Genomic DNA, 21,851 nt, shown 5'->3' with positions numbered 1-21,851 from the left:
AGAACACAATGCAAATTGCACACTAGAAATAAGATGCAAGAAAACACACTCACCCAAACAGAATTGTAACACATCCCGAGACAAACATCCCAGCCACAAACATGAATTTGGCTCCAATTTGTACTAGCTGCAATTGGTGAAGAATAAATATTACATTTTAATTACTTCAAGTCTGCTTTTATGAAGGAAACTTATTTGGGGAGTTTTGTTAAAAAAAAAATCAAACACACTGTGTGCACGCTCTAGGGAAAAAAAAAAAAAAAATCACTGACAGAACAAAGGCAGAGAATCAGAACTCTCCCCCCCACACACTCCAAGCTCGTAATCAAGCCTAAAAATATTCTAAATGGTTAAGTGACTTAACCTACTTTTCCCAACGGTAAGTCACTGGTAGCACTTACTCTCACTACCATTTGCTGTAGCCTCTGTACAGTGGCAGAATGCACCAGCATTCATAGATCGATTAGATGGAGTGACTTGCATACATCCAGCATTGCCTATAGCAGGCAGTAATGGTGCTATTAAGGTAGCCACTGGGGAGCTGACAAAAAAATAGAGGTTTCCATTTGCTCATCTATCTAACAGACTAGCAGCTAACTCAAGACAACAGGGTATGCAGCTCAGGGCATAAGCACCAGAAGGCAGTAAACACAGGATCTGTGGAAGGCTAATTATTCAGGGAAAAGATCATTCTGTCATGGAAGCCAGTTTAAAAGAAACCTGTAACCATCTCTGAGGTAGGGAATGCACTTCACTTCTCCCTATTCTCAGAAATGCCAGAGGCAAGATGCATGGCCTGCTTTCACTTGACTCTACCAGCTAGGAAATGGATGGCTGGGGGCACAGCCTATGGCCAGGTCACCTTCAACAATAAGTCTGTGGGGCTTCTTATTGCCTTCTACACCCTCCCTTAGCATGAGCACACATTTCAGTTTCTTTGGATTGTTCAGGGCTAGAGAAAGTCTCTGTACTGCAGCATGCTTTACTTAAGCCAGTGGTTTGTCCTGCTTTCAGTGAAACCCTGAGATGTCCAATCATTTCTATGGGCTACCTACTGGTCTATTGCATTAGTAATGAATTATGTGTTTCACACGGCAGCAACTCCAGTGGAGGCTTCAACTTCTCCACAGCTCCCACCTACTTCACAGGAGAAAGGTAAGCAGTCATATGTACTCCCGACTTCTGCCAAGATACACAAAAACTACAGCTCCAGCCACACCTAGCTCTGAGGCAGCCTCCTGGCTCAGCAAGAGGAATACCTTCAGTTCTGTGTTAACACACCAGGTGGAGTCTAACATGTGTGTGGGGGGGAGGGGGGGCAGGTAGCGGAGAGAGAGAAAAAATATGAAACAGGAAGAAAAGGGTGGTGGATGTAGACTGATGGAGGGGAGCAAGGAATAAGGTAAACTTAGGCCTGATCTACACTGGGGAGGTGGGGGAAGGGGGGTCGATGTAAGATACGCAACTTCAGCTACGGGAATAGCGTAGCTGAAGTCAACGTATCTTATTTCGACTTCCCTCCTGTCCTCACGGTGCGGGATCGACGGCTGTGGCTCCCCCCCCCCCCCCCCAATCGACTCCGCTTCCACCGCTCGCCCTGGTGGAGTTCTGGAGTCAACAGGAGTGCGTTCGGGGATCAATATATCGCGTCTAGACGAGACACAATATATCAATCCCCAATAGATCGATCGCTACCTGCCGATCCAGCGGGTAGTCTGGACGTACCCTTAGAACTTGCCACAGTTTGAGCAGAAGGAGTTAACAAGTGCAATAAGGTAAATATGCTAGACAGGACATCAGTGGTAAGAAGACAGTAGGGTGTCCCCCTTTTCCGTCCCCTATATCAGTGGTCTGTTGTAAGAGTCCTTTTTTTGTGAAGGTCGGGAGATCTAGTTAGAGGGAACAGTTCCTTGGGAGATACTAGAGGTCTAACTCCACTTTCCTTGAAAAGACTAGAGAACTTTTCTTCTTTCTTTGGATAAGTGAGGGGAGAAAAGTTAATCTTAAAATCCTAAAAAAGTCCAGATGTGGCCTTAAAGCTGTACACAGGCTTAAGAATTATATTTAATAGCCACATTTAGGGTAGGACCCTAGAAGATATTCTCTAGCCTTAAAATGTTTTCCTTGAATGATTTAGCTCCATCTCCACTGGTAGGCCTGACTGCAGTCAATACAGAGAGTGCCTAAGGAAGTGCCCCATTCATTCTTCCAAAATTGACATTTCTCAAAGCTTTAGGTACTATTAGCCAAAAGCCCGGCAAAAGTGCAATTTAAAAAAGGGTACTCCAAAAAGAATGGAGAGGAGAGCTTTGTTCAAAGTGTGTTCTGGTTGAGTGTTTGACCCCTTCTTGCTGGAGCTCTGCCTGCAACATCCCATTATTTTAAAAAACAGCACACGACTTCTATTGCTTCAAAATCAACAGTCAATGTTCAGTCAGAGAGAAATGTGCCTTCTGTTAGAAAAGCAGTTTCTCCTGGGGTCTGTGGAGCACTTGCTGAAGGTCAGCAGAGCAACTCGATCTCACGTTGCTGGATGTCTTCTTTGTTTCTAGTATCAGAGGGGTAGCCGTGTTAGTCTGAATCTGTAAAAAGCAACAGAGGGTCCTGTGGCACCTTTGAGACTAACAGAAGTACTGGGAGCATAAGCTTTCGTGGGTAAGAACCTCACTTCTTCGAAGAAGTGAGGTTCTTACCCACGAAAGCTTATGCTCCCAGTACTTCTGTTAGTCTCAAAGGTGCCACAGGACCCTCTGTTGCTTTCTTTGTTTCTAGTTGAACTTACAGGTGTCCGGGCTCTTTGTTACCAAGAGGATGTTGGATGTTCATAAAAGCAAATGAATTATAGGAAGACAACCTAACCACATTTACTAAAGGATGGAGTGAGTCTCGGAGTGCGTAAGTTAGCTTTCCCTAGCCACTAACCACCATCTCTTTTCCTCTGCTTAAAAAAGCAAGCCTATGAGCACTAGAAGTCATAAGCAGATTTGTCTGGAAGAGGCTCTAAGTGAGGTTGTTAGGTCCTATTCCATAATTAAGTCATTACTGAAAACTTTAAAGATACTTACATAATTGCCTAATATTAAAGAAGTCAAGAAATTAAATAAAGCAAAGCATCCAAAAATCAGTCCAACAACTGTATCACTGGCACCCTTTTTCTCTGCCTGTAAAAGGAAACACCAAGACAGCCAGTTTTAGAACATGGACAAGACAAAAAACAACAAAACAAACCACCATACACCATGTTAGCATTAGGTTAAAATACTTTCTAATCAAGTCTTCCATCGTACCTGCCAGTATGGTCATAAAGCATTTTCTCTTTTAAAGAGGAGTGGGAGATTCAGCAGTAACTCTACAGCAATTTAAAGTCACCGTGCACCACAATTCAGTATTTCTGTAGTCAGGAGCAGAAGCAGCATCTATTCCAAGTGGAAGCAGGTGTGAAGGATGGAAATTCTAAGTTGCTGTGTTGCACTACAGGTCAGCTAGTAGGACCTTACTCAAGGACAGAACGCATTCCCCAATCCGTACGCAGGTGGAACCTGGTGTGCACAGACCTCATCCCCCTGCAAGGAAGGGGCAAATGAAGGAATCTGTCTCCACAGCATGGTTCCTCTACCCCCATACCCCAGGATGCCACAGAGGACACCCTGCAAGTTTGGGATCCATGCAGGGGAGGGAGTGTGGACTGGGCAGGGGGAAAGATGACAACATCTCCCCACTGGCCTTCTAGAAATTACTTGGGAAGAGGTAATATGTTCTGTCACTGCAATTTTCCTTTCCACTGGAGCTGCACTGCCAGTGGAGCTCAGGGTGACTCCAGCATTGGAACAAGGCCTCTGTGCAGAGAGCGCGGTCCTCTCACAGATCCTGGTGACTATGCAGAATCTGGTGGCAAGCTTTGACGATCACGCTATGTGGCAGGTGGGTAGAACGCTAGAATGTTCAAGGCCTCTCTCTCCCCCCTCTCCCCAATGGATTTGTTCTAAAAGGATTACTCTGAAGTGTCATGGGGCTCTACATGCATTTTTTCCTCATCTTATTCAATTTAATGTGACAGTAAAGATGATTTTCCTATCTGCCAGCCTGGCAAATGTTTGCCTGGGAAAGGCTGAGGAGGAAGACATAAGTGGATGGGTTGGGGGTGGCAGGCGAGGAAAAAAAAAAAAAAAGAGTGATCTAGTGGATAGGGCACTGGAATAGAAGTCAAGAGACATGGGTTTTATTCCTGGTTCTCCTACTGACCTGCTACATGAGGTTGGGCAAATCACTTCACCTCTCTCTACAGTTTGTCTACCTCATCTAAAATAGGCTGCAAGTGCTTTGAGACAGGAACTGTCTCTTACAGCGCCTGGCACAATAGGAGCTTGAGCTCACATGTAGCCCCTAGGGGTGATGCCGCAATATAAATTATCGGATTTTAAAATTACTTCTCATTTTTTTAAACATCTGAATAATAGTCTGCAGAGCTGTACATTAATTTACCTCTCTTGGAAAAAAGGGTCCCAGGATTGAATAGCAAATCATTGAACTGAAGTTCAAACAAGCTGTTGCTACCATTGCGAAGAGCTGATCTCTGGTAAACCTACTTGACTCTTCACAGGGAACTTCTGGTCTGCCATTTTCTAGAACTAAAAATATTTGTATTAAGCTCTGATAAACTGGGACACAATTTCAAGCTGTCTGTTTACAAGAGATGGGCCCTCCAGGAATTAGTAACCTAAACCTATGGTTCAGGAAAAGGTAATTGATGTTCTGCCATTAAGAGCCCTAAACTCATCATTTTCTCAATATATTACTGTACCATAAGTGAAGATCCCCCAACCCTGCAAGCTAATCTGTACAGATAGCCAGCCCCTTGCACCCAGAGTCCCTTTGATTTCTAAGAGTCCCAGTGTCTTTCCATACTGAGCAGCTTGCAGCATCAATGACAAAAGGATCTGACACTGTGGCCCTGACTCACACATAGCTCCATTGAAGTGAATTGGATTATTTGTGGGACTATGTACTGCCCACCTGAGTACTGGGTGCCTGATCAGACCCCAGGGCACCTTTAAGTGAACTGACAGCTTCTAGCAAATAAAGTTGTAGTCTTTTGTCTACACAGTATTAATGATCATTAAATGTGCCATAAAAAGTCTGCACCTGACCCCCCACATACACTTTGTTTTACAGCCCAGAGACCCAGAAACAATCAATCAGTTTACAAATAAAGATGTAAGAGACTTTAAAAATACAGGTGTAGGCCACCTGCCAGCTCTTTGTATCCTTCAAAGAAAATTTTGTAATAGATAGTATTTAAATTTACTGTTCTCTATTGCCATGGTCCCAGGGCACAAGGATTAAGACCTGAATCTTCCTGTTTGCTACATACTTGGTAAAGTAATTTTTACATAAAGACAAAGGAGTGGGCAGAGGGAGAGGTCTCCTGCTGCATTCCAGGGTGAGGTTGAGGCCAGAAATGGTTACCAGGGAAAAAAAATGTTCTTTAACCAAAGTGCATTAGGATGGTTACTTAACAGGTTTGGCTTCAGGCCCCACTAGTAAGACTTTCCATTATTTGGCTAGGGTCGCAATTAGCTTCAGAGAGTTTTTAAATAGCCAGCAAGAACCTTTTGACATTATCGTTGTATAAACCTTTACTAAACAAACCAAGTTTCCGTTGCGCTTCAGTTAGCTGTCCCATAAAAAGAAATAGCTAATTGAACGCATTACCCCAGAACAGAATGCTATGGGTTAATTTCCACAGCGAGAGGTTGACACGTGAACGGCAAGACGTGCCAGTGATCTTAGTACGACAGTTCTAAGTTCTTCTGATGTGCAATTTAGTGGCAGAATAACAGGAAAATAAAATATTCTGGGGGCCATCCTCTCCCTCCCAAGTTGCAGTGATCACGAAAACTCTTTCAGCAACAAACACAACCCCACAACTGAACGAAACAAAAAGGAGCCAGCCCGGAGTCTCGAAAGGATTTGGAGACTGCTTGGGTGAGCTAAGCGATTGCCAAATTGCCTTGGGGGGCCGGAGTGGAGAAAACAACACCGCGGACACACTAAAGAAGGTTAAAGAGAGCAGAATCCGAAAGTACAAAAAAAACCCTCTTACGCCCACCTGGGGTTTGCAAAGCCTCCTGGGTCTCTGCTTCCTGGCTGCCCATAGCGACGGGTCCTGGATACCGCAGCCTAATGTAGCTTTAGACTAGTACGTCCCTCTGTCTATCCCGGTATTTTCCGTGAAGAGAAGAAAAAGATTGGAAGGAGAAGGAGGAGGAGCCTGGTTAGAGCAGCAGCTTCGGTTATTATTGAGCATGCTCCACTCACATTAAGCCCGCTCATTAGCCGCACGGGAGAAGCAGCTGATGCTACAGTTCCCTCCCAGTTTTTCCATTGACAGACACATGCTGCTTCACCATAATTGTTTAATCCGCAAATCAAAGGCATTAGTACATATTTGTCCTTTTTCTACCCTGAGAATTTGTGAAGGGTTACAAAGAACAGCTGCGAATTTAACGTCACAGCAACAGGGACATGACACCTGATCACTGGAATCACATCGGTGTAAATGACAGGTTTCAGAGTAGCAGCCTGTTTGTCTGTATCCACAAAAAGAACAGGAGTACTTGTGGCACCTTAGAGACTAACAAATTTGTTAGAGCATAAGCTTTCGTGGGCTACAGCCCACTTCTTCGGATGCATAGAATGGAACACACAGAAAGAAGATATTTATACATACAGAGAACATGAAAAGGTGGGAGTAGCCATACCAACTGTAAGAGGCCAATCAATTGAGATGAGCTATCATCAGCAGGAGAGAGAGAAAAACCTTTGAAGTGATAATCGAGATGACCCATAGAAGGTGTGAGGATATTTTAACATGGGGAAATAGATTCAATTAGTGTAATGACCCAACCATTCCCTGTCTCTGTTCAAATCTAAGTTAATTGTATCTAATTTGCATATTAATTCAAGTTCAGTAGTCTCTCTTTGGAGTCTGTTTTTGGAGTTTTTTTGTTGCAAAATTGCCACCTTCAAGTTTGTCACTGAGTGGTTAGAGAGGTTGAAGTGTTCTCCCACTGGTTTTTGAATGTTATGATTGCTGAGGTCAGATTTGTGTCCATTTATTCTTTTGCATAGAGACTGTCGGGTTTGGCCAATATATACGGCAGAGGGGCATTGCTGGCACATGATGGAATATATCACGTTGGTAGATATGCAGGTGAACGAGCCCTTGATGGCGTGGCTGATGTGATTAGGTCCTATGATGGTGTTATTTGAATAGATATGTGGACAGAGTTGGCATCGGGCTTTGTTGCAAGGATAGGTTCCTGGTTTAGGGTTTATGTTGTATGGTGTGCGGTTGCTGGTGAGTGAGTATTTGCTTCAGGTTGGGGGGCTGTCTGTAAGCGAGGACTGGTCTGTCTCCCAAGATCTGAGAGAGTGAGGGATCATCTTTCAGGATAGGTTGTAGATCTTTGAGGATGCGCTGCAGAGGTTTTAGTTGGGGGCTGAAGGTAACGGCTAGTGGTGTTCTGTTATTTTCTTTGTTGGGCCTGTCCTGTAGTAGGTGACTTCTGGGTACTCTTCTGGCTCTGTCAATCTGTTTTTTCACTTCAGCAGGTGAGTATTGTAGTTTTAAGAATGCTTGATAGAGATCTTTTAGGTTTTTGTCTCTGTCTGAGGGATTGGAGCAAATGTGGTTGTATCTTAGAGCTTGGCTGTAGACAATGGATATTGTGATGTGTCCTGGATGGAAGCTGGAGGCATGTAGATAAGTATAGCGGTCAGTAGGTTTCTGGTATAGGGTGGTGTTTATGTGACCATCACTTATTAGCACAGTAGTGTCTAGGAAATGGACCACTTGTGTGGATTGGTCTAGGCTGAGGTTGATGGTGGGAGAGAAATTGTTAAAATCATGGTGGAATTCCTCGAGGGCTTCTTTTCCATGGGTCTAGATTCATAGACTCTAGGACTGGAAGGGACCTCGAGAGATCATCGAGTCCAGTCCCCTGCCCTCATGGCAGGACCAAATACTGTCTAGACCATCCCTGATAGACATTTATCTAACCTACTCTTAAATATTTCCAGAGATGGAGATTCCACAACCTCCCTAGGCAATTTATTCCAGTGTTTAACCACCCTGACAGTTAGGAACTTTTTCCTAATGTCCAACCTCCCTTGCTGCAGTTTAAGCCCATTACTTCTTGTTCTATCCTTAGAGGCTAAGATGAACAAGTTTTCTCCCACCTCCTTATGACACCCTTTTAGATACCTGAAGACTGCTATCATGTCACCTCTCAGTCTTCTCTTTTCCAAACTAAACAAACCCAATTCTTTCAGCCTTCCTTCATAAGTTATGTTCTCTAGACCTTTAATCATTCTTGTTGCTCTCTCTGGAGCCTCTCCAATTTCTCCACATCTTTCTTGAAATGCGGTGCCCAGAACTGGACACAATACTCCAGTTGAGGCCTAACCAGCGCAGAGTAGAGAGGAAGAATGACTTCTCATGTCTTGCTCACAACACACCTATTAATGCATCCCAGAATCATGTTTGCTTTTTTTGCAACAGCATCACACTGTTGACTCATATTTAGCTTGTGGTCCACTATAACCCCTAGATCCCTTTCTGCCATACTCCTTCCTAGATGATGAAGATGTTAGTCTCCAAAGTGCCACAAGTTCTCCTGTTCTTTTATCAGTGTAAATGTTCTGTGGTTATTCTATCATTCAGTGCTCCAAGCCGACAGACAAACCTGTGGGAGCTGGGCTGGGGGTGCGCCTGTGCAGCATGTAAAAGTAGGAGTGACCATTACACAAGATTCATAGAGTTTATAACCTGAAGGACTATCATGATGGTCTGCTCTAACCTTCTGCATAACACAGGCCACAGAACTTCACCTGGTAATTTCTGCAGGACTTAAATTCAGCTGGAGCTGTCCAGAGCCAGCACCTGTAAATATGTTTAAGCCCCCTGCAGTTTTTATGGGAGGCCTCTGGGAAATAGTCTATAAGAATTGAAGCCCTAAATTTCTGCATCAAGACCATAACTTCCATTTGAGCTATAGCATATATTTTAGCAAGATATCCAATTCTGATTTAAAGACTAAGTGATGGAGATAAATAGTTATAATGGTTAATTACAATTTTTTACCAGGGAAGGTATCTTCTCTAGTTTCAGCTTCCAGCCATTAGCTCTCATTATGCTTCCCCTGCCCCCTTTTTTCTCTTTAAGATTACAAAGAAGTATCCCAACACTAAGCCATACCCATATGCTGCTGCTGCCTGCCAGCCCCCTGAAAAATTCCTATAGCAAAAAGCCCTCTGGACCTGAGTTGCTGGTAGGAGATAATAATGGCAATACCCTTCAGCAGCAAGTCCTTTACTAGATGTATAATTCTCTCAGTAAAGTTTTTGAAGTCAAAACAGGAGTACATCAGGGGTGTGTCATGTCTGCAATCCTCTTCAACATTGCCATCGACTGGGTAATGCGGTGTACAACAGAAGACCTGCCAAGAGGCATTAAATGGACACTCTTCTCATCCCTTGAAGACCTGAACTTCGCAGATGATGTCATTCTATCTTATACCTAACACCATATACAAGAAAAAACAACTTGACTCAACAATTCAGCCAGCAAATTGGACTGAAAACCAACTGCAATAAGAGACATATTATGACCTTTAATATTGCCACACTATCACCAGTACGGATAGAGGATTATGTTCTCACCAATGTAGAAACATTCACAAACTGTACTTGAGCAGCACCATGAGCCAGGATGGTGGAACAAGCCAGGACATCCAGAACAAAATCAATAAAGCCAGGAACATCTGCAGGAGCTTAAATACAACACCAAAACCAAACTTAAGATTTATCAGAGCTGCATACTTTCAACACTACTTTATAGTGCAGAATGCTGGGGAATGAAAAAGTATGACATGTCCAAACTGTCTTCATTCCATACAGCCTGCCTCAGAAAAATCCTCCATATCTTTTGTCCCAGAACAATCTCAAACCAAGATCTATTGACACAGTGCAGCCAGAGGATCTGAGCACCATCATTGCCAGGAGGCATTAGAGATGGATCGGTCACATGCTTCGGATGGAAACTGATTCCATCACCAGAGTAGCAATAAGATGGACACCTGAAGGCAAGCGAAAATGAGGCCACCCGAAAACAACATGGTGAAGAGCTATGGAAGCCCAGCTGAAAAACCTGGGGATCCATTGAAAGACTTGTCAGAAACAAACAGGAGTGGAGGAGCTTAGTCACTGCCATAAACGCCAGAGGCGTAATAGGAACACGATGATGATGATGATGATGATGAAGAAAAGGCAAACCAGCAACAAACTTCAGCCTATGTTCACAAAAAGGTTCTCTGAGGTTTAGACATTTCAGTGAGCTGGAACCTAGGGTCATAATGGAAAAATATAACTGGCGATGCACTTAAAAAAGCTGCCTATAAGTCAAACTTTACCCATAGGTGTTAGAAGTAGGGGTGCTGCCACACTCCCTGGCTTGTAGTGGTTTCCATCATATACAGCAGTGGTTCTCAAAGCTGGTCCACCGCTTGTTCAGGGGAAGCCCCTGGCGGGCCGGGCCGGTTTGTTTACCTGCCATGTCCGCAGGCTTGGCCGATCGCGGCTCCCACTGGCCACGGTTCGCCACTCCAGGCCAATGGGGAAGGGCAGCCAGCACATCCCTCAGCCTGCGCCACTTCCCGCAGACCCCTTTGGCCTGGAGCGGCAAACCGCGGCCAGCGGGAGCCGCGATCGACTGAACCTGCAGACACGGCAGGTAAACAAACCGGCCTGGCCTGCCAGGGGCTTTCCCTGAACAAGCAGCGGACCGGCTTTGAGAACCACTGATATACAGGGTTTACAGTCTGGTTCAATGTCTCTTAGCACCCCTTCTATATATATTGTTCCAGAACCCTGGGTTTACCCATTCACAATGCTGAGAAAAAAATGTCATTTTCAGTAGACTGTTTATAGCTCCAAACTATGATTCTACCTCTTTTTTGCTGTATGCTTTGATCAGCAGTGAAGTGGTTAACATTGAAGTTAACATTGTCATCATTAGGTTTCAGAGTCAACTTCCCATTAAGATAAACAATAGCAGTTCATACTCTCTGGGCCAAGATTTGGGTGGAAGATCTGGATTTTTCTTCTATGCGGTGGAATATAGAGCACCTTATGCCCAGTCTTGAACCCCTCTTCTGATCTACTGCTAAACAGAGGGGTCACACAGGCTGCCTAGTCTTCCAAAAGTTTCCAGCAGTATTTTGAAAAGCAGATCCTAAGTTATTCAGCTCATATGAAAACACAAATGAGGCAATAGGCCAGCTGGCTCCCTCTGCAAAAACAATGGCAGTGAGGAAGAATTTTAGAAGACATCCAAAGATGAGAGGAACCTGGGCATGTTGGGTGGGTATGGATGGATGCTGAGGTGTTACCTATGTAGCACTCCTATGCACCTGGTTACCTCCTTTAATGCCAATCTCCTTATGGATTTTGATAGACAGGCCTGGGTTTATCTGAATCCTGCCTCCAGCGCAGCAGGAATTAACTTCCTTATTCTCTTCCCATATAACATTAATTGGCAGGGCCTCCACTCCCCTCTCTCCTTCCTGGCAAGATCAGCAAGGCAGTTTGGAAGGAAAAGTTACCCTGTGGTTAGAATTTGAGTTACTTGCCAAATAGTTGGATACTCCCAAGGAATAACAGACACACACAGTATAGTCAAAAGAGTAACTGTTAAACAGGAAGTAAATACGACATAACACGGTAAACCAATACTGTCAGGGTGACCAGTCTTATTTTTCCCTCTTATTTGTTCATTTGCATTTGTGTGTAGATTTTTTTCTATCATTCACTGCACATTGTGATGGAAACTTTTTATGTATTGTGACTGACCCAGACCAGTGGGGTACAGGAGTCTGGTAGAGGGCAAATATACTGGTCACTGGAGGAGTAGTTTTCTGTTCCCTGAGTGACCAGAGCAGGATCTGCACTAGAGTAATCAGGAACCTGCTAGAACCAGTTAAGGCAGGCTGGCTAATTAGGACACCTGGAGCCAATTAAGAAGAAGCTGCTAGAATCAATTAAGGCAGGCTAATCAGGGCACCTGGGTTTTAAAAAGGAGCTCACACCAGTTTGTGGTGTGAGTGTGAAGAGCTGGGAGCAAGAGATGCAAGGAGCTGCCGGAGGACTGAGGAGCACAAGCGTTATCAGACATGAGGAGGAAGGTCCTGTGGTGAGAATAAGAAAGGTGTTTGGAGGAGGCCATGGGGAAGTAGCCCAGGGAGTTGTAGCTGTCATGCAGCTGTTACAGGAGGCACTATAAACAGCTGCAGTCCACAGGGCCCTGGGCTGGAACCCAGAGTAGAGGGTGGGCCTGGGTTCCCCCCCAAACCTCCCAATTGACCTGGACTGTGGGTTCTTCCAGAGGAGAAGGTCTCTGGGCTGTTCCCCAACTCACATGGTGAATCTCTGAGGCAAGAAAATCTGCCAAAAAGCACAGGACCCACCAAGATAGAGGAGGAACTTTGTCACAGTATGTATATAGGGGTAGATCACCCTATGCACTCCCTTGTAGCCAGGTGTGCTATTGCAGATGCACCTCACCCTACTTTCTTACCTTGGTATCAACAAGTGTGCTTGTTCAGATCAGACTAATGAAAAACCAAAACACTAACACAGGTCTGTCTCCCTCTTAATGAAGCCCCATGAATGGAGAAAGTAACATAAAAACATCCATACTGAGTCAGACCAATGGGCCATCCAACCCAGTATCCTGTCTTCCAACAGTGACCTGTGCCAGATGCTTCAGAGGTAATGAACAGAACAGGGCAATTTGGAGTGATCCATCCCCAGTTGTACAGGCCTAGTTTCTAGCAGTTGGAGGTTTAGGTAACTCCAGAGCATGGGGATGCACTCTGACCATCTTGGCTAATAGCCATTGATGGACCTATCCTCCATGAAATTACGTAATTCTTTTTTAACCCACTTATATGTTTGGTCTTTACAGCATCCCATGGCAACCAGTTCCACAGATTGACTGTGTGTTGTGTGAGGAAGTACTTCCTTATGGGTGTTTTAAACATCCTGCCTATTAATTTAATTAGGTGATCCCTGCTCAATAGAGTCCCATGTGTTATGTGAAAGGGTAAATAACACTTCCTTATTCACTTTCTCTACACAAGTCATGATTTTGTAGACCTCTATCATATCCCCACGTAGTCCTCTCTTTTCTAAAATGAGCCCCAGTCTTTTTAATTTCTCCTCATGTGGAAGCTGTTCCATACCCATAATTTTTGTTGCCCTTCTCTACAGCTTTTCCAATTCTAATATATCTTCTCTGAGATGGGGCAACCAGAACTGCACTCACCTAGAAAACTGGTTAAAGGCTCTTACCTCAGGACCCAGATTCAGAACTCCGAAACTTAAAAGTCCAAAACAAAACCCTATCTGGTCAGGGAGCCAGAGATAAAATAGTTCTTACTTTTTCCTGTGAAGATGGCTGCAGTCATAGATGGCGCAGCTGAAGGAGGCTTTTTCTTCCTCTTGTAGCCTTTTATTTTATTTAAAGTGAATTTGGTGATGTTGTATATTACACCACGTTGGGTTCAGCTCTGGTTGCTACAGTTTCAAGCTCAGAGTGAAATTGCCTCTGATGCTTCTCTCAAATTTAATGGCTCCAGGAACACGAAGTCCAAGGATAATGACTACAGACACAATCACAAGTACAAAGACTTATCTGTACTACAGGTGTTATTAAAGCAATAAGTAAGGCTAAGATTTTTGTATTGGTTATTTTTAGTAAAAGTCATGGACATGTATGTCACAGGCAATAAACATAAATTCACTGGAACTGTGACTTTTGCTGCTGTGGCTCCATGGTTTCCCCCACCACTGTGGTGGCTTGGAGCTGTGGGGTTCCCCACTCCACCCACAGCAGCTGGGAGCTGCAGAGTGACCATATTTCACGAAGAGAAAACGGGACACCCCCAGCCGCTCAGCCCGTCCCCCTGTACCCTCCCCACACAAGGCTGTTGCCCATCACTGGAATGCTAAGGAGGGCCCCCTCAGGAGTCAGTCACCTGTTGCTGGAACCTTGCAAGGAGCCCACCCATCACTTGTCACTACTATCACCTGTCACTGGAACTCTGCTAGGACCCTACTGGCTGCCAGCTCTAGAGTCCCGCAGCCCCTGGGGCTGAAGCAAAGAATGTCACAGAGGTCTCTGGATGTCAGAGTCCATGACTTCCATGACATAAATGTAATTTAGCAGTAAAGTGACAACTACCCATGCATATGGAAATCCTATAAAAATCTATGCAATAATTATAATTGTAGTCATACTCCCATCCTCAGTGATATTCTAGCATCTGATGGACCTCTCAATAGATGATCATTGCCAGAGGGATGGTTCCTGCTAGGGTTTCCTGTGGGATCATCCCTTGGATCTTCCCATTCTTACCCAGCCAGGGTAATTCTGTAATTGTAATTCTGACCACGCCTAACACCTTATGCATATGCATGAAGGTGTCAGCCTTCTGTCCCTTATCTGTGCTTTCACAATGCATGAATCCCAGGGGTGCCCTGTTTTTCATAGGCTGTTCATAGTTCCTCTTATTCTCAATAGCATTTATGCATGCCTTGTATCTTGCAGTCAGGACAGACATTTTAAGAAGTTACAATCAGGTGTCTCGTGGTCTCAGACAATATATTTGCAGTTTTTGCAATGTATTTTTCTGTAACCTCCCCTATTAGCACATCTTATGCAGTAAGCCTGTGACCTTACGGGCATGGGATTATTCCTATGTTACTCACTCATATTAAGCATTCTTAAACCTATGGCCTAGTATGGCTAAGCTAAAATCTTAAAGGTCTCCATCTGTAGGCATTGCATTTCATCCATGGGTTACTTATATACCTAACACACACTCATCACATAAGAACAGCCATACTGGGTAAGACCAAAGGTCCATCTAGCTCCGTATCCTGTATTCCAACAGTGGCCAATGCCAGGTGCCCCAGAGGGAATGAACAGAATAGTAACCATGAAGTGATCCATGCCCTGTCACCCATTCCCAGCTTCTGGCAAACATATAGCCATTGATGGACCTATTCCTCCATTAATTTATTTAGTTCTTCTTTGAACACTTATAATCTTGGCCTTCACAATATCCTCTGGCAAGGAGTTCCACAGGTTGCCTATGCGCATTGCATGAAGAAATGCTTCCTTTTGTTTGTTTTAAACCTGCTGCCTATTAATTTAATTTGGTATCCCCTAGTTCTTGTGTTATGAGAAGGAGTAAATAACACTTCCTTATTTACTTTTTCCACGCCAGTCATTATTTTATAGACCTCTCTCACATCCCCCTTTTGTGGCCTCTTTTCCAAGCTGAAAAGTCTCAGTCTTATTAATCTCTCTTCATACGGAAGCTGTTCCATAACCCTAATCATTTTTGTTGCCCTTTTCTGAAACTTTTTCCAATTCCAATATACCCTTTTTGAGATGGGGTGACCACATCTGCACACAGTATTCAAGATGTCGGTGTACAATGGATTTATATAGAGGCAATATGATATTTTGTCTTATCTATCCCTTTCTTAATGATGCCCAACATTGTGTTCGCTTTTTTGACTGCTGCTACACATTGAGTGGATGTTTTCAGAGAACTATCCACAATGACTCAAAGATCTTTCTTGAGTAGTAACAGCTAATTTAGACTCCATCATTTCATATGTATTGTTGGGATTATGTTTTCCAATGTGCATTACTTTGCATTTATCAACACTGAATTTCATACGTATCACTCCTATACTTCTATAATCCTACAACTTAAATCTATTTAGCATACACTGATTATATATGAAATAGCATATAAACTGACATAACATCACATAATACAATGATAAATGGATGATAAAGTTAACTAATTGGCTACACTCCCATAAGTTTTCTGGACATGATGCTGGAAGAGGCAGTTTGGAGACTGATGCAGAGGTTACTGTGCACAGACCAGTGAATCCTGTGATACTATCAGCTAATGTTATGAGCCATGTTCTTGATGGGGGTGGAGGGTTGTGCCCCCAGGCCAAAGGTGACCTGGGATCCGCAGTGCGGGGAGTGACGGGACAGGCAATAGGAGTTTATGTTCAAATGGAAAGAGAGCTTCCTTTGCAGCTCCATGCTGCTGGGAAGCAGCTGCCAAAAGGAGCCCTGGGTATGGGACTAGGTCCTCTTATTCAGGCAATAGTTTGCAGGGCATGACCTTGGAAAATGGGGTCTCAAGGAGGCCAGAGTACAGTGGAGCTTCGCCACAGTCAGGCTGCATCAGAAATGTAGAGCAAAAAGGCAGTTTAGCAGCCACACCTGAGGGTCCCCTTTCCCCTCTGATCTATAATCCTACAACTTGGATGGGGGTAGTACTGGGGTTGCTTCTGTTGGAGCTCCATTTGTGTTACCCTTAATAAGCTCTTGAGTAGAGTATGAGTGGACCAGAAGGGAAAGTGCTCCAAAAGAGGCATTTGTTTAAATTCTGAAGTGGGGTCTGTCACATTCCCAGGTGCAATCCAGACCAGGGAGGGGTTGTCACCTCCTGCCCCGCAATCTTGAGTGCCTCACAATGGTTTGCTGTCATAGCTCCCAACCTCACAAACAGCCTACCAGCATGCAGAATACACTCTGAGGCTAGGTCTACACTACCCGCCTGAATCGGCGGGTAGAAATCGACCTCTCGGGGATCGATTTATCGCGTCCCATTGGGACGCAACAATCAATCCCCGAATCGACGCTCTTACTCCACCAGCGGAGGTGGGAGTAAGCGCCGTCGACAGAAAGCCGCAGAAGTCTATTTTGCTGCCGTCCTCACAGCGGGGTAAGTCGGCTGCGATATGTCGAATTCAGCTACGCTATTCACGTAGCTGAATTTGCGTATCTTAAATCGACTCCACCCTGTAGTGTAGATGTACCCTGAGTGTCAGTGTATAGCTGCAACTCTGGTCGGGCAGCTCTGACCCCAGCAGCCTGCCAGCAACACACCAGTCTCCCACTGGCTTTCACCAGCTTTTGTTAAGATGATGTTAAAAAAAAAAAAGTGAACAGTTTGCGCATAGAAGTTTCTGGTTATCAGGGAATATTATTGAGGGTGCAAAGTTTGGTTTAAGATCACATGGCATAAGGAATACATAATCTGCAATATCCCCGATTGGGGGTAAAAGGTTGATGGGTTAAAGTACAGACATTGAGATATGAGGGTATGAAGTTCATAGAGTGGCTATGTTGCAGAGTGATCCCAACTCACTTCCAGTCCTGAATTTTGCCAAAAAGGTGTGTTCTACATTGCCCTCTCCTGGACAGTTCAGATATTAAAGGTTTGTTGCTCTACACAGAGGTAATAGTCAACTGTTTGATACCTTAATTGGCATTACCAAATGGTTCAATTTAAACAAAGCACTGGATTGGTTTAGATTAAAATATAAAACAAGTTTATTAACAAAATAAGATAGGGTTTTAAGTGAATTAAGGATAAGAAATGAAGTTGGAAATGGTTACAAGGCAAATAAGAGTGACAACATGCATCTAAAAGTCTAAAACTTAATCTAGCCAGTTTTGGTTCAAGGCTTTGTTTAAGATACCGATCTCAGTTTTCCAGCAAGATGTTGACTGACCTGAAAGGTATGATACCTGCCAGGCAGCAGAGAATCGATATCAGCATTTGCTTCAAGTTCTTTGGGAGCAGTTTGGAATTAGGAAGGGGACTAGAGATTGATATAGTATCTGTTTCTTTATGCCAATCTCACTGAAAGGGAGTGACTTGTGTGTGGAGATGGGTCACCATCCTTGCCAAAGATTCCACAATGCCACTTCAGCAGTATGAACTCAATGCAGGTTGTCAAATATAGCAGAGAAGGCTTGTAAGAAAGCATCCCAGTTGGTCAAAACAGGGCTGCCCTGCTCCAAGAGAGGGGAAGTGTTGGACTGGGCTTTACCCAAAAGTAGGCTTACCACCAGTACTACCTTCTCCTGGTCCACGGGATATGTGTGAAGATTAAGTAAGAAAAGCAAAAAGAACTGGTTCCAAAATTCCTGAAACTTCTGGTGATCACCGAAGTATTCAGGTAGGGAGACTGCAGGAACCAGCTCGGATGAGGAAGGTCCTCCAGGAGCCTGGAGCATGTCCACTTGTCTCGGGAAGAGAGCAAGTTGTTCAAGGAACGACTGCTACCACCTGAGTCACTTGGGTCTTAATGCTAAAATTCTTGGTCCAGAGTTGATTAACTTGTTACTGTGATTCTAGTGCTAAGGGAAGACCATTGGAAAGTGGCAAGCCCACCTACTCCATTCCAATACTACATAGGGGGGCCCCACTTGGTTCCAAGTAACTTGTTAAGAACCAAGACTTAGGTGGTCTGGCCTGGTGGTCAGAGCAGCAGTCAGGTCTAGTGGACAAAGCGGGCATCTGTATCAGTGAACAGAAGTGGGGGGGTCAGAAACAATCAGCTGCCAAATACCAGAGGTGGGGTACAGCCGGAGTCAGAACCAAGAATCAAAGCCAGGGTCAGATACCAAATGCCACAGCCAAGAATTGAGCCAGGGGCAGAAGTCAGAGCCAGGAATGGTAGGCAGTGGTCAGGAGCAAGGCCTAAGGGCAGGAACCAGAGGAGAGGCAAGGATCAGGCTTGAAGCAGAAGCACGGTGGAGCGAGGAGTGAGGGCAGGGGCAAGGCAAGAACCAGGAGCACAGCAAGAATCAGAAACAGGGTTGGATGTGGATTGCAGGAGGCAGGCAAGAGCAGGGTCCAATGTGGCAGCAGCAGGTAGTCTGCACAGTTGCTTGGACAGCCCAGTGAGGTCACTTCCTGGCTTAAGCAGCAAAAGCAAGCCAATCAGGCAGCCGCAGGCCTTGGTTGTGCTGATAGGACTTCCTGTGGGTTGGCAAGATTTTGCTGCGTTCGTCTCCCATGGGGGCAACAAAGGAATGTCAGAGATCCAGGGTGCCCTCAGGCTCAGGTTCTAGACCTGCACCTTTGGATCCTGGCACCAGAGATCAAGATCATGGGAGAACTAACGGACATTGTCCTCAAGCAATATCTGCTTATCCTCCCAGCTGTGATAGAAGCTTGGGTCTGGGAGGACAGACAGTATTGTCCTTAAGCAATACCAGTACATTAGTTCCTCATACTCTTGGTTTCTAATGCTTAATAGGCAGCAGGTTTAAAACAAATACAAGGAAGTTCTTCTTCATGCAGCGCACAGTCAACTTGTGGAACTCCTTACCTGAAGAGATTGTGAAGGGTAGGACTATAACAGCATTTAAAAGAGAACTGGGTAAATTCATGGTGGTTGAGTCCATTAATGGCTATTAGCCAAGATGGGTAAGGAATGATGTCCCTAGCCTCTGTTTGTCAGAGGATGGAGATGGATGGCAGGAGAGAGATCACTTGATCATTGCCTGTTGGTCCACTCCCTCTGGGGCACCTGGCATTGGCCACTGTCAGTAGACATGATACTGGGCTAGATGGACCTTTGGTCTGACCCGGTACAGCCATTCTTATGTAGTCAATGAGAAGCCAGATCCTGGAGTCACTGGACTATCACACGTGGGTGGATATACATAGGAAAGGGTTCTGCCTGAAACCTCGGTCAATATGCTTCTCGGGAGAGGCCAACCTGGTCCATTACAGATGTCTTCAGTGCCTTATATGATTTGGTTTTATCCTGGAAGCTGCTTACATCTCACCATTGGTAGAGGGACCAGTAGCACTGCCCAGGAATTTCTCTCCCAGCTGATGGTGGTAGCAATCCACTCAAACACTGTCAAATAGGCCTCCGGGTCATCATAACTGGTCAAAATGGGTCTCTGGTAGATGCCATCCAGGCTGGTCCCTAATCCAGCAGTCCGCTGGATAAATAGGGCCATTTCTAGCTGGAGCTGTCGGTTCCACTCCTGCTCTGCCAGCTGTGCTTCTTGCAGGAGTTGAATGGTGCCTCCTGCACCTGGTGGTTTCCATCATTATCTGCTTGCTGTTCCTTCTAGGATGTCCTCCATGACCCGTCTTGACAGAAGGGGGCTCCCAAGGGAACAGTACTACGCCACCATAGCAAGGTGAGCCACAGAATGCCTTGCCTCATGTCCAGGTGCGGTACTGCAGGTACACCTCATCCAACTTTATCCTACTTGGGTGCCAACAAGTATGCTTGCTCAGAACACCCTAATTAACATAAGTATGTCCCCCTTTTAAATTAAGCCCCATGAAAGGAACACTTGGAAAACAGTTTAAAAGGCCCTTACCTCAGGATTAAGGTTCAGAACTCCCAAACCTTAAAAGCCCAAAACAAGAGTCTCCAGGTCTGATCAGACCAGCCCTCAGGAAGTTGGAGAGACATCAACACCTCTTCCTAGTAGTGCAACATCTGGTCTCTGCCCCCTGACTCAGGTTCCTCTTCCTGTTTAAATAGGTCACTAAGGCAGAACAGGGAATTTTCATTGCACTCAGACTACTCTTTTTATGAGCGCCAGACTGGTCCTTAAAGGGGCAGTACACGCCTTCACAGTATTTTTGTAATTTTGTGATTTGAAAAGGTGTTAACTTGGGGGACCGATTAAATATATTAAAATATAAATGTGATTGTTCCAACATTTGAATCATGTTTTTGATTATCCAGTATTTAATCAGTTGTAGTGAGCAATTGTAGCTTTATTTATTGGAAACAGTATTTGTATTAAATGCACACCAAAGTAGAGAATTTACCATACGGGAGATTCTGTGGTAAATTTGTGGTAACATTCTTATACATGATTCCTATGAAACTGACAGTAGGAAAAAAAATCTATTACGCCTACTGACTTGAAGGTGTGAAGCTGGGGGTTTGTCTACACAGCAATTTTGCTATGTTTATAACCAATTCATAGTCTGTTTTCAGCCAAACACACAGTTTAAACATGGCTTGCTTTCCACCATGTGTGGACAAACCCACTCAATCTTGTCAGAATAACTGAGCTAGCTGGTCATCCAACTCTTTGTTCTTCCTATGGGATGCAACTACTGAGTATGTACCACAAACTCTGCAGCCGACTTCTCCCACATTCTTTGCTCCAGCCATTCGACAAGGCAATGTGGTCAGCATAAACAAAAAGTGCCAGGTTCATGTTGCCTGGTCTTAACTGCAGCCAGCCTGCCACCTCATTGTTAGCATCCATATTGTCCCTCATAATCAAATAGAAACTCTGCATTCATCTATGTCTGAGTAATTAAATCAATTTATAATTCATCCAGTTTTACCAGTGCAACCCCCTGGATTAAACCTTACTTACATTAAATTTAGAATGTCAGTAATTTATGGGGTTTGCACCAATAACTAAATCAGTGCTAAATCAGTTTAGTTACACTAGTGCAACTTTTCTCATATAGATAAGGCATTTGTGAGCTTGCAGGTGGTCAGATGTCATTTTATAATCTGAGATGAGGAGACCATCCAATCTGCTCTATATACTGCTAAATAGAACCAGTCTGCGTGCATAAACACATTTCTGCTATATTCTGGTGCTATTAACCAGTCAAATAAAGTGCATAAGAAAACAAACACATCACAGGTCCACTTTCAGGTCAATAATTGAAAGTCTGGCAGGATATTATCAACTCCTACAACAAGTTGTGTGTAATTCACTGTGCCATTCCAACATTCTCTGGTTGGTTAAGATCTTTTTTCCTACCACTTCCTGTAACAATATGGCACATCAGTGATGTGCATGTGTGATAAATGAAGGGGGAGGGGATAGTTCCCTTTTACAGACATCCAACCAGCCAGTTAGCTATAAAATCCCTCTTAAGTGCTGTTCTCTA

The 21,851-nt window shown here is 44.4% G+C and overlaps 1 protein-coding gene across 1 annotated transcript in view; it reads right to left on the bottom strand.

The window, feature by feature from the left end:
- Window positions 1-6,271, bottom strand: part of LOC128833837 (MFS-type transporter SLC18B1-like) — a 37,576-nt gene extending 31,305 nt beyond the window's left edge. Inside the window, exons 1-4 of the mRNA XM_054022021.1 lie at window positions 6,110-6,271; window positions 4,483-4,628; window positions 3,066-3,161; window positions 54-127 (exon numbers count right to left, since the gene is read on the bottom strand). Coding sequence (XP_053877996.1) covers window positions 54-127; window positions 3,066-3,161; window positions 4,483-4,628; window positions 6,110-6,155 — 362 coding nt within the window. The 5' untranslated portion in view covers window positions 6,156-6,271. The remainder of the gene's footprint in view (window positions 1-53; window positions 128-3,065; window positions 3,162-4,482; window positions 4,629-6,109) is intronic.
- Window positions 6,272-21,851: the final 15,580 nt, after the last annotated feature.

This window comes from Malaclemys terrapin, chromosome 3, assembly GCF_027887155.1.
Source record: "Malaclemys terrapin pileata isolate rMalTer1 chromosome 3, rMalTer1.hap1, whole genome shotgun sequence".
In the NCBI taxonomy this organism is placed as follows: domain Eukaryota; kingdom Metazoa; phylum Chordata; order Testudines; family Emydidae; genus Malaclemys; species Malaclemys terrapin.
Note: the sequence above shows the minus strand (reverse complement) of the source record. Positions and strands in the feature narration are given on the sequence as shown.